Source organism: Myotis brandtii, unplaced genomic scaffold (assembly GCF_000412655.1).
Source record: "Myotis brandtii unplaced genomic scaffold, ASM41265v1 scaffold645, whole genome shotgun sequence".
In the NCBI taxonomy this organism is placed as follows: Eukaryota; Metazoa; Chordata; class Mammalia; order Chiroptera; family Vespertilionidae; genus Myotis; species Myotis brandtii.
The window spans coordinates 1,359,259-1,373,052 of record NW_005370488.1 but is presented as its reverse complement, the minus strand read 5'-3'; the positions used below and the strand labels follow the sequence as shown (position 1 = coordinate 1,373,052).

Here is a 13,794-nt window from a genome sequence, read left to right as displayed (position 1 = left end):
GCCAGCCTGATCACTCCTAACCACCTCTGCCTGCTGGACTGATCACCCCTAACTGCCCCCCGCTGCTGGCCTGGTTGCTCTCAACGCCCTCCTGCTGGCCTGGTCACCCCATGCAGCCTGCTGTTCAGCCGTTTGGTCATCCCTCACTAACCCCCCTGCCAGCCTGGTCACCCCACACAGCCTGCCAGCCTGCTGTTCAGTTGTTACTGTTACTGTGACGGCATCTCAAACAATTTGCATATTTCTCTATTATTAGTATAGATATGTATATTTTTATTGATTTCAGAGAGAAAGGGAGAGGAGGAGGAGAGAGAGAGAAACATCAGCAATGAGAGAGAATCATTGATTGACTGCCTCCTGCGTGCCCCATGCTGGGGATCAAGCCCGCAACCCAGGCCATATGCCTTGACTGGGAATTTTAACTGTGACTTCCTGGTTCATAGGTTGACGCTCAACCACTGAGCCACACCGGCTGAGCATAAACTGCTTATTTTAATGGTGTCTCATTTAGTCTTTTCAGATGCAGACTATTTCCAGTATGTTTGGCCAGTAATATAGCTCATAACTAATTGTTAAACATATATTTTAGACTAATGAGTATATCATAATGTTAACCATTATAATATTAGGGAAAGAAATTAATAGAAAGATATGTGGATTTTAATTTATTATAAATAATCTAAACTCTGAAATATTTCAGAGTAAGCTTGATTTTCAACTTATATGTTCATGTTCATTTCCTGATTTTGGTAATTAGATTACCAGTTGGTGAGACAATGTCCTTGTTCCCAGGAAGGGCACTCAGAAGTGTTTATGGGTAGGTATGTTATGTCTGTAACTTCAAATGACTCTCCAGTTATAAACACATGCAAATAAATAAATAAACATGAATGCAAGTATATCCAGCGATGCATCACTTAATGATGGGGATACATTCTGAGAAATGAGTCATTAGGTGATTTCATCATTGTGGGAACATCATAGAGTGCACTTATACACACCTACATGGTATAGCCTCCTGCACACCTAGGCTCCATGGTATAGTCTGTTGTTCCTAGGCTACAAACCTGTATAGCGTGTTACGCTACTGTAATTTGTTACACCACACTGTTAGGACACCTACAGTGACACTAGATGATAGGAATTTAAGTTTCATTATACTATGATAAGATTATATAATCTGTCATGTATGAAGTCATTGATTGAAATGTCATTATGCAGCACACAACTGTGCATATAGAGATAGGCACAACACACACACACTAAGGGAACAAGAGAATTATAAAGTAAATATGGTAAACATTTTTTAGATTGGAATTCTCTGTGAAGGGCATATTGGAATTCTTTATCCTTACAGGTTTTCTGTAAGACTTTATTTCAAAGTGATTAAAATATGTTCCTATTGATGGGGAAATAGAAACTGTGGCAGTCTTTTCTTTAGGAAATTTTGACAATGTGTATAAAAGGACAAAATATATATCTTTTGAACTAATAATTTTGGTAAACTAATAATTGTGACAAAATACATAACATAAAACTTAATCATCTTAACCACTTTAAGTGCACAGCTGTGTGTTCAGTACCTTCATAATGTTGTACAACCGTCACCACCACCCATCTCCATAGTTCTTTTCATTTTGTAAAACTGAAATTCTACATCCATTAAACCTTATCTCTCCCAATTCCACCATTCCGCAGCCCACCATTCTACTTTTCCTCTTTATAAATTTGACTACCCTGTGCACCTCATATAGTGGAATCATGCATTATTTATCTTTCTGACAGGGTTATTTCACTTAGCATAATGTCCTCAAGATTCGTCCATCTTGTAGCATATGTCACAATTTCCTTCCTTTTTAAGGCTAAATAATGTTCCAGGTATTTATAAAGCACATTTTTTCTTATATATTCATCTGTCAGGGGACACTCTGATTTCTTCCATGTTTTAGCTATTATGTTAATCAGCTTAACAATGTTAATCAGCTTAACAATAACCCACAACCGTCGGACCAACTAAGTTTTAGCTATTATGAACAATGCTCCTATATACATGGGTGCATATAATAACTTTTTGTGAAATATTTTGTTCATGAACTTTTTTTGTTCATTGAAATGATACTGCAAAGGCATAAAATAAAATGTTGGTGGTAATTTTCCTAAGCAGTGAGGTGATGGCAATTTAATTTATTTTTGTTTAGTTTGTGGTAATTTTTTTTTTTCATGGAACATATACTTTTCATTGAGAAAAATAAGTTGCATTGGGTGGTATACGTTCGCCAGCCTAAGTGTTTAGGTAGCCATACAGTTAAAGGTATACAGCACTGTTGGAAAATTTCTTCTCTGTAGTAACCAAAGTCATAAATTACAAAACTATCATTTAAAATTCAATAACAGTAACCATGCTCTCAAGGATATATGATGCCCTTAATAGAATGGTGCTAATATTATTACTATGTAAGTGTACCTGATTGTAGGCCAATTTTCTCAAAATATGTACCCGAGATTACCTGCATATAAATCACTTAAAATTATAGTAAAATATAAAAAAAATACTTTGAATTAAAATCTCTGGCATTGAAGTCAGTTAATGTGCATTTGTCTAAAGTTGTCCAAGTTATTCTTATTTCTGTGATGTTTGAGAAATCACACTGTACATAAATCTAATTTGTTAGGAACCTGAGATAAAACAACATGAATAATCTATATATATAAAAACCCAGCGACCAGAACGGCAAATGACCAGAACGACCAGTGGCTATGACACACACTGCGGCAGCCAACCAGCCTGATCCAGGCCCCAATCGCCCCTCCCCCCCCCCCCCCGGCTGGCCCAGCCCCCAAGACCCCGATCAGGGGCAGGGTAGGCTGGCCAGACCCCACCCATGCACGAATTCGTGCACTGGGCCTCTAGTATTTAACAATTTTCTCTTTAAAAGGATCACACAGTAATTCTTTGAGTAGACCATACCCATTCTTTTAATGAAAAATTCATGTATGTATTTTTGAAGGGCATCTTTATTTAAAGTGAGGTGCATGCACATATACTGTACTTGGGAACATTTGAGGAATTCTATTCCTTTGTGTCCATCAGAAGATGACTATGTTTTATATACAATGAATATAGATTTTTGAAAATACAAATTCATGATACAAACCACATGAGGAAAGCCTGTAAACCCATCAGCTGGATCTGAAATAAAGATGAACTACCTAATTATATTCTAGGGGCATTGATCCATTTATTTCATTTGTTTATATTCTGTACTTATATCTTACTAGAAGCCCGGTGTACGAATTTGTGCACAGGTGGGGTCCTTAGGCCTGGCCGGCGGTCAGGACTGATCAGGGCCAGGCCGATTGGGGCTGGGCTGATTGAGGCCTGTCGGCCGAGGGAAGGGACGGAGGAGGTTGGCTGCTGGCCCCAAGGAGGGAGCTGACCCTTGCCCCGCCTGGGAAAGGGGCCATGTCCGCCCTACCTACCCCCAGTTCCCTGCCCCAGCCCAGGGCCCAAAGGCCCTGGTAGGGTCGGGAGAGGAGGCGACAGTTGCTGGACCAGGCACAGAAGGAACGGACACTGAAGGCCGCTGTAGGTGCCCGGCCACCACACGGTTCCCCTCTCCCCCCTGCTCCTTCCCTTGCCACTGTGCCACCACTGCGGTGGGTGGGTGGCCCCCAGGGAAGTGAGAGGATGGGAGCGAGACAAACCCTTGTGTTGAGGGCTGACTTTCAATAGATCGCAGCAAGGGAGCTGCTCTGCCACATACGAAACCCCGACCCAGAAGCAGATTGTCTATAAATGGTTTAGCACCAGGGGCCAATGGGGGCCGGCTAGCTCGTGGGAGGGGCCGTGGGAGGTTGGCTGTGGTAGTGCAATGACCACCAGGTGGCAGCTCCTGCGTTGAGCATCTATCCCTGGTGGTCAGTTTTCGTCATAGCAACTGGTTGACCAGTCATTCTGGTTGTTTGGTCATAATGGTCGCTTAGGCTTTTATATATATACTAGAGGCCTGGTGCATGAAATTTGTGCATGGGGGAGGGGGGTCCTTCAGCCCAGCCAGCATCCTCTCCAATCCAGGACCCCTCGGGGGATGTCCAAATGCTGGTTTAGGCCCGATCCTGTAGGAATTGCCTCTGCCTCTGCCTCAGCCCCCGCCACCGTGGCTTTGTCCAGAAGGATGTCCGGAAGATGTCAAGTCTAATTAGCATAAACTGGCAGTCGGACATCCCTCTCACAATCCGGGACTGCTGGCTCCTAACCACTCACCTGCCTGCCTGCCTGATCGCCTCTAACCTCCCCGCCTGCCTGCCTGATCTCCCCTAACCACCTCTGCCTGCCGGCCTGATTGCCCCTAACTGCCCTCCCTGCCAGCCTGGTCCCCCCTAACTGCCTCTGCCTTGGTCCCCGCCACCATGGCTTTGTGCAGAAGGATGTCCGGAAGATGTCCAGTCTAATTAGCATATTACCCTTTTATTAGGATAGATAGACTATAGGCCCAGTTGCACGACATTCGTGTACTCGGCGGGGAGGGATTCCCTCAGCCTGGCCTGCACCATTTTGCAGTCCGGGAGCTCTTGGAGGATGTCTGACTGTCGGCTTAGGCCTGCTCCCTGTGGGGAATGGGCCTAAGCCGCAGCCGGACATCCTTAGTGCTGCCGCAGAAGTGGGCTTCTGAGCTTGCCAGCCGTTAGCCCAGCTTGTGGCTGAGCGGTGCTCCCCCTGTGAGAGTGCACTGACCATCAGGGGGCAGCTTCTGCATTGAGTGCCTGCCCCCTGGTGGTCAGTGTACGTCATAGCAACTGGTTGTTCCACTGTTCAGTCGATTTGCATATTACCCTTTTATTATATAGGATGTCAAGCACATTTCTTCCAGCATGCTCTTGAACTAAGTGCCAGATGAATGATGATTCATGCTAATTGAAATTATTTAATTTGGGATATATATACATGGTGTACCCCCCAAAACATATATACACACTTTGAATAACTATTAATTCCAATGGGTTAAATCTGAAAAGAAAGGAACAGCAATTGAGCTACCAGAAAAAAGTGTGTATACATTTTTTGGGACATCCTGTGTGTGTGTATAGAGAGTTGCTTCCTAATTTTTAGGTGAAAATATTCTCTTTATCATGATACTACTTACTCTCTTTTAATTTCAGATTTTGTTGACGGATCTGTACACCACAAAGCCTTACTTATATCTGTGACTGTCTGTAGTTTCCTGTTGGTCCTTATCATTTTATTCTGTTACTTCAGGTAAGTTTCCAACTTGTAGAGATAGAATTTTGAGTTTATCTTTGTCAACCTACTATCCTACCCTTGGCTCTGCCACCCCAGCTTCATTTAACCTAATTAGATCTTAGATTTCATTGATAATATTGTAACTATTGATGAGTATTTGTCCTAATGAATCTATTAATAGATACTATCTCATTTGTACTTCAGATATCAAAATCACCCAGATAAATTTCACCCCTATGGAAATTAGGGCAGTTAGGGAATTAAGGAACTAGTTGCTACTGAGTTTGATTCTAAGCAGAGAAATGAGCATGTTGAACTTAGATTGTTCTAGTAATTACTTATTTACTGAGTTAACAATTTCTCTGGTATTGAAAGATTTTTAAAGATTGTTTTAGATAATCACATTAAATAAGTTTAGTTACTATATTAAAGTTAACTGTGGTGGTTATAAAACTTTTAGTCACCTACAAACTTATTTTGTAGTTGGTGTAATATCAAGGACCTTTAAATTCATGTCTCTTGCCTTTTTTAATACTCATTTATGATACAATTCTGCAAATGGGAGTTGATTCCAATAAATTTATTTCTATCCATTGATAACAAATTTTTTAAAGCTTATATTTACTTATCTGTATTATTGGTCTATATATTACCTTACATGACAGGTAAGGTTAGCCATAATGTCTTTTGCAAACCAAAAATTTATATCTATATTAATTAGGGGGACCTTAAATAGGGAAAGGCTTTAGGGCATGAATATAATGGAACTATACAGAAACATTAACAGACTATACCCTGTTGGGAAATAATCAAAAGGAATGGAGAAGAGTTGTAGATGGTTAAGACTGAGTAAAAACATGTAGTTTACTTTAAAGAATCAGTTAGGAAAATAATTGTAATTTGTGTTTTGGAAATCATTACTGAGGTAAATAAATACCGAGCATGTAATCTTGCATTGTTTTTGTGTGCTAAAGTAAAACCTGCCAGGATTAATGTTTTCTCTGCAGTGTTTTGCCCGTATCATTGCAACTCAGTGTCTAAAATGATGTTCCTCTGTGCATCTTTAGGTATAAAAGACAAGAAGCCAGACCTCGGTACAGCATTGGGTTGGAACAGGATGAAACTTACATTCCTCCAGGCGAATCCCTGAAAGACTTAATTGAGCAGTCTCAGAGCTCAGGAAGTGGGTCAGGCCTCCCTCTGCTGGTAGGAGAAGGGCATATTGAGTTTAAAGGAATGTTTTCTGAGAGGAAATGTCAGTAAATACAGGGTTTCATTTTACTGAAACAGATAGGGCAGGACAAAGAGGACGTTCTGTGCAATCCGTTAGATATCAGATCTCAGATGCGGGGCTTCCTGATAACATTTTGACATATTGGGGGTAAGGTGATTGTTTTTTAATGTCAGTGTATGGTTACAATCCAGACCCTCAGACACTCTGATAAAGAGCAGATTAGAGAACGTGAAACATGGGGCCATCTTCCCTCTGTTTTCAGTCAGGATAGTATGACTGCACTTTGGCCTGGCTTTTGAAGGCGAAAGGATTACAACCAGCGGGGATCTGAGTACTTTTACAAGGGAAGAAGGCTGCGTTTCAGCCGGAGGGTTTATGTTTCAGGGTGAAGTCCTGGCTTTTCCATTCAGGAGAGGTTTAATTTTCTGATGCTCCACACTGCCAACCTGGAAGAAAATATATACCGAGTCCAAGGCACTTGCCTTAATGAGAAAAACATTCTGTTCCTTTATGGACCAGGCCAGAAAAAGGTTGTTGGGACTGGGGTTGGAAATAACAATTTTAATGAGAAATATTTTCCTTTATAAACTCTTACGATTGATTTTTTCTAATCTTTGTTGTCTGGGTCTGGCTTTGGATATCTTGTTTATTCCTTAGGCCATTTTTTATTTAGTACTAAAAGTAACATTGAAAAAAAATCTCAAGGCAAGCATTTATCTTCTAACGTTATTTTTGGATATACAAAAAGCTGTTTATATTTAATGAATACAACTTGAAGAGTTTGGAGATGAATATATACCTGAAACATCACCATAATCTATGCTATACACATACCCATCACCTCCAAAAGTTTCCTCATGCCCTCTTTGTTTACTAATATTATTTTATGATAACACTTGATATAAGATTTACTCTCTTAGCAAATTTTAGAATACAGTACACTACTGTTAACTGTAGGCACTGAAGATCTGTGGGACTTATTCATCTTGCATAACTGATACTCTATGTTGACTAATACCTCCCCTGAAGGTAATAAGCCAGACAGAAAACCATTTGTGAAGTAGTCATTATGACCAAACTGATGCTACTGAGGATGTACATTTTTCTTATGTAAAAATCCTTATCAAATTACTTGATTTTTATTTTGGAATTAATATATATCAAATATAGTTCTTATATTTAAGATACTATACATTTTTAAAAGACAAGTACAAATATTTAAATCCCTTTTGGTATTAATGAATCAGATATTGATGCTCTTGGACTTGAAAACTATTTGTTTTCCTCCTTCTAACCCATCTTTCTCATTACTATGGAGCTATCTCTCTGAAGTCTTTGACCTTACTATGTTACTTCCCTGGATAAAACATTCTAATGTCCAATAGCATTTATGGGTCTTCTACATTAGCCTGGTCTGCATGGCATACATCATCTTCTACCTCTTCTCTACCTGCTCCCGAGTCCTAGCATCAGCCTTGAGTAATGGTTTCTCAAACGCAGTAAGTCCTCATTTGACGTCGTCAATGGGTTCTGAAATGACATAACAAAACCAATTTTACCTTAGGCTAATTGACATAGACAAGAGTTAAGTCCCTACAGCATCTCTCCAAGATTTTAATGAAACGACATGGAATGAAACAATAACTTTATGGGGAGCTCTTCAGACTTCTGGCTCCTGTCCTACCTCACATTTTATCTCTGTGACAACTTAACCAAACTGAGACAATCTATTAATCCTCTGTCATAACATTTTACTTATAGTGTCAGTATAGCAATTAAAATACTGTTAAATTGATGTTCATATGTCTATGTCTAGATGGGCTCTCACTTCTTCAGGGGTGGAGACTATCCTTTGTTCACTCTGTATCTCCCCATTTGACTAAAGGGGCTGTTCAATAATTTGTTTTAAAAGCTTTCAACTCCAACTTTTAATGTCCTTGAAAATACTATCTTATTTCTACAATCTAGATACAGAAAAGTAGCATTTGGCTTATATCAAAAAATGATTAAGAACAGCCAGATCGCCAGGGTTTGAATCCTGGCCAGATACTGGCCTTTATAGATTTGATCTCATTTAATCCTTATAGCAACCCTGTGAGGTAGTTCTCAAACTGTATCCCTGCATTACACACCAGGGGAACAGGCCTAGATAGGTCCACTAGCTAGTATGTGGAGAAGCCAGGATTCAGACTCAGATGATCTGCCTCTGGAATCTGTTCTTTTTTTTTTTTGGTAGTTTTTTAAAATATTTTTATTGATTTCAGAGAAGAAGGGAGAGGGAGAGAGAGATAGAAACATCAATGATAAGAGATAATCATTGGCTGCCTCCTGCACACCCCCTACTGGGGATTGAGCCTGCAACCAGGGTATATGCCCTTGACCAGAATAGAACCCGGGACCTTTCAGTCTCCAGGCCAACGCTCTATCCACTGAGCCAAGCTGGCTAGGGCTGGAATGTGTGTTCTTGATGTTTGTGAGAAGTGAACCAAATGTAAGTTAAATAAAACAAAGGAAGGCATTGGATAGGGGCAGGCTGGGAAGAGGATCCTATAAAACTAGTGAAGGAAAAATATCAATATTACAGATTTAAGATCTTGTTTTAAAACAATGCAAAGTGTGCAAAAGTATGTGAGTATCTCACCTTGATACTAATTTGTTATATATTTCAACATAAGGGGAAAATTCATGCCTTATATATCTTTTTGTCAAATATCTTTATGTATCAATTTTTAAGGAAGGAATATCTTAGGGTAGTTGTAACAATTAAGATAGTTTATGCCTGGCCGGCATGGTTCAGTAATTAAGTGTTGACCTCTGAACCAGGAGGTCATAGTTCGAGTTCCAGTTAGGGCACCTGCAGGAGGCAACCGATCAATGATTCTCTCTAATCCTGAAGTTCCTCTATCCCTCTCCCTTCCTCTCTGAAATCAATAAAAATGTGTTTTTAAAAAAGTTTGTGTCTTCCCACTATATATATTCATATATGCATTTATTGAATACATAGTATATATTCAATAAATGGTAACATTATTTTTTATTTATAACCTATTTATCTGACCCTATAATGGTAAAGAAAGTGAAGTAAATTCTCTAATTGAATATTAAGCCTCTTAAGTGAAGAATCTTTTGTGAAAAATCTTTCTAGCCTTGGCCAGCATGACTCAGTGATTAGAGCATTGGCCCAAAGGATCTGGGGTTGGATTTCCAGTCAAGGGCATGTACCTGGGTTGCAGATTTGATCCAGTTGGGGCTTGTGGGGAAGGCAATTAATTGATGCATTTCTCTCATATTGATGTTTCCCTCTCCCCCTCCCTCCTTCCTCCCTTCCATTCTCTCTAAAACTCAGTGGAAAAACATCCTCAAGTGAGGATTAGCAATAACAAAAAAATCTTTTCAGTATGTATTATTAACCCAGCCTTGTTAAGCAAAGTATTCTAAATTGTATATTTGTGTGTAGGGTGTGTGTGTGTGTGTGTGTGTGTGTGTGTGTTGCTAATTCAGGGACATGTTAGAGAGTACAGAGCATTATGTACAGCTGTATGTTTTTCAGTGTTTATATTTCTGAAAGAGTGGTAACTCCTTTATCATAAAAACAGTTGTACCCATTTTACATAAAATAATTCTTTTTTTTCTTTTGGACTCACAATTATAGTGATTGTATCTTACAGGCATTTTATTTATACAATCAAGCCTTAAAAGAGATATCTGAGAATGAAGTATAGAATGAAAGTTTAGGTAGAGAAAGACCAGAAACATTTGCTAAATCAAATAAAAACTTAAATAAACCAGCTAAGTCTATTTTAGATGCAGTAATTGTTTCTTCTCTGGAGGGGGAAAAAAGATTAAGCAAATCTGTAGTGCTATGAATATACTAACAGTGTGTTTTGGGATCTAACAGGTCCAAAGGACTATCGCTAAGCAGATTCAGATGGTGAAACAGATTGGAAAGGGTCGCTACGGGGAAGTTTGGATGGGAAAGTGGCGTGGCGAAAAGGTGGCCGTGAAAGTGTTCTTCACCACCGAGGAGGCCAGCTGGTTCCGAGAGACAGAGATTTATCAGACGGTGTTGATGAGGCATGAAAACATTTTGGGTGAGTGTACAGCGCGGTTCAGGTTTTTCTAGCTTTTCTCTATTTTTCTGTTAACATCTGCATATGAACTCATCTTCACCCATTCTGAAATATATAGACATTTTCTTCTTGGCATGAGCCCAGGGACATCGTAAGCTTCCAAGGGGAGACCTCACAGGAGGCATGACTAAGGCACTTTTGTGAATGAGCGGTGGGATGGACATGGAGTCCTCTCCAGGAAATGCAAATACAATACGGGCATTTCTTCAGGTTTCTGAGGGTTTTAAAGGAGCAAATTTTTTGTTTAAATGTTGTGGAAAGTTGTAAGAATTTTATCAGCAGGGTTTATTATATCCAGAGTTGATATGGATAATTGATTCCTTTTTATTTTCTCAACTTAGAAATGACCTAGTTCAGTGGTCGGCAAACTCATTAGTCAACAGAGCCAAATATCAACAGTACAACGATTTTTTCTTTTGGAGCCAAATTTTTTAAACTTCAACTATATAGGTAGGTGCATTGTTACTAACTTAATAAGGGTACTCCTAAGCTGGCCTTTGCTAAAAACGTCCTCCATCTGATTGAGGTACATTCACTGAGGTCGACCCCTTCCAACTCTCCCATCCACACTCATCTTGTATACTGGTTTCGTCTATCTCCTTTCCAAAAACTGACTTCTGCGCATGGGCCACGAAGTTTCAATCGCACTGTATGTGCGCGCCCGCATGTGGTATTTTGTGGAAGAGCCACACTCAAGGGGTTTGCGAGCCGTGGTTTGCCGACCACTGGGCTAGTTGGATCTCAAGGGGCCAAAGAGCCGCATGTGGCTTTCGAGCCTCGGTTTGCCGACCGCTGACCTACTTGGATTATTCAACTGCAAAGGGTGTAAGTTGATCTGAAGTGTGTGCTTTGACTGGGGTTCCTGTTTTATAAGCAGTGCCTTGTGTATGACTATAATACCAGGAGCTGTCTACTGTTAATTGGAAAGCATTTAAAAATCCGCAGCTGATTAAAAAGAGGTCATGTTTTCAGATACAAACTCTTAATTGTTCTCTACCCCTCTTGTTTTGATTGATATTAGTAAGTTCATACTGTGAGGGGCATAGTCAAAAAACTGAATGAAATGCTAAACAAAAGACACCTATGACAAAGCATGGTAGTTGAGAATATGAATTATTCCTGATGATATCCAGAAAACACTTAGCTCCAAGTCTTTTTGTCTTCTTTTCTTTTAGGGTTCATTGCTGCCGATATCAAAGGAACAGGGTCCTGGACCCAGTTGTACCTAATCACAGACTATCATGAAAACGGTTCCCTCTATGATTACTTGAAGTCCACCACCTTGGATGTTAAATCGATGCTGAAATTAGCCTATTCTTCCGTCAGTGGCTTATGTCATTTACACACCGAGATCTTTAGTACCCAAGGCAAGCCAGCAATCGCCCATCGAGATCTGAAAAGTAAGAACATCCTGGTGAAGAAAAATGGCACTTGCTGTATAGCTGACCTGGGCCTGGCTGTTAAATTTATTAGGTGAGTAAGCGAGGTGAACAAATGCACTTCTTATGATTCTTTTCTGTCCCTTTCTATAGATTATACCTTGTGTAGGTCAGTGCTTCCAGGACATTTAGTAGAGGAGGGATTTTTATTGATTTTGACTTTACTTGGGAGGGAAAAAGAAGAAATACTTTCTTTGCAGCACAAAGCGTTTGGGTCCATGCTACCCATTTCTATGCTCATCAGTGTCCTGGCTTCAAAACAGTGTTCGAACATCATTGGGTTCGTAGCTGTCATGAAGCTGTTCAGAAAAGAGGTAGCTAATGTCTCCGATTATGTGGCCAGAAGTCTTGGTAACATTTTAAGTAGGAAAAGGTTTCAGGGAAGATCTACAGATTATGTAGTGATAAAGGCAATGTTTGTTTTTTTATCTGATAAAAGAAAGATAACTTGCACAGGTGTTTTGTGAGGAAGAAACGAATAAACTAATAAACAGAACACAGCCCGTATTCAGCACTATTATACTATCGCTTAACCAATGACTGTAACACCTGACCACATAAATCAGCAAGTGCTATAAAACAGGGGTTTTCAGATCCTGATTGGGGAGTGGTTAGGAGGGTGTGGAGTTGCGGGAGCTGCATGGAGTGATACCAGTGGCTTCTACAGCCTGGGGAGGAGGAATGCTCAATGGCTGAAGCTCTATTTTGTTTACCCTCTCTATGCAGAGCAGCCCCTTTTATCTTGCAGATGACTTAGTTACAAGAAATGGTCCCTCTGCTTTGAAAATAAAACAGCCACACAAAGTGAGTTTGCAAAGCACTGGCTTAGAGGGATCATCATATACCCACCTTATAAAGACTAAATTTAGCCCTAACTAATTTGGCTCAGAGGATAGAGCATCAGCCTGCAGACTGAAGAGTCCCAGGTTCGATTCTGGTCCAGGGCATGTACCTTGGTTGTGGGCACATCCTCAGTAGGGGGTGTGCAGGAGGCAGCTGATTGATGTTTCTAACTCTCTATCCCTCTCCCATCCTCTCTGTAAAAAATCAATAAAATATATTTTAAAAAATAAAAGACTAAATTTAGGCTTCGTCCTTATTGAATTGTTAGATCCTCTTGTGGACTTTTTTCCAAAGATGACTCTGTAAGATGTAGGAAAGGGCACAAAGGAAAAACCATGGAGATGATTAAAAGTTTGGAAAATGAAACTCACGAGAAAGAACTAATAAATTCATATTTTCACCCAGAAGTGAAGACTGAGCAGGGGTTGAATAATAGGCCCCAGCATAGGAAGGTCTTCACTATTAGAGGAAGGCAAATTGAAGTTCTTGATCTTTAAAACAGCGCAGTAGGAAATGAATGGAACTGTAGAGTTAGGTTAGAAATGTGAACCTCCTGCCAATAAAGAGTATTAAATCCCCCCTCTCTTTTGAATTCTTTTTTTGTTATCTACAAGCTTTTTCAAGTCTTTTTTACAAAAAAAAAAATTTCCATCTTGCTTCTCAAATTAACAGCCTCTCTCTTTGCCTCCCTGTTAAATTTCTTGAGAGTTCCCAAGAATAATCTGCTTTCACAATCCAGTAATTCTTCATATCTGGTAATTTGGCTTCTCCATTCTGCACTGAATCTCCTTTATTGAGGGACAGCCTTGGTCTTGGTCACCACACGGCTTTCTGAACATCCTCTCACTGCCCGTGGTGCCTAAGCCTTTCTTTATCCTGTTTTTGTGAAGTGCCTTTCTAGTCCAG

The 13,794-nt window shown here is 40.0% G+C and overlaps 1 protein-coding gene across 10 annotated transcripts in view; it reads left to right on the top strand.

The window, feature by feature from the left end:
- Positions 1 to 13,794, top strand: part of BMPR1B (bone morphogenetic protein receptor, type IB) — a 219,215-nt gene that overhangs the window by 181,029 nt on the left and 24,392 nt on the right. For all 10 annotated transcript variants that reach the window (XM_005880659.2, XM_005880656.2, XM_005880654.2 and 7 more), the window contains 4 exons: positions 5,161 to 5,257; positions 6,310 to 6,448; positions 10,375 to 10,567; positions 11,782 to 12,079. In XM_005880659.2, the coding sequence (XP_005880721.1) occupies positions 5,161 to 5,257; positions 6,310 to 6,448; positions 10,375 to 10,567; positions 11,782 to 12,079 (727 nt within the window). The remainder of the gene's footprint in view (positions 1 to 5,160; positions 5,258 to 6,309; positions 6,449 to 10,374; positions 10,568 to 11,781; positions 12,080 to 13,794) is intronic.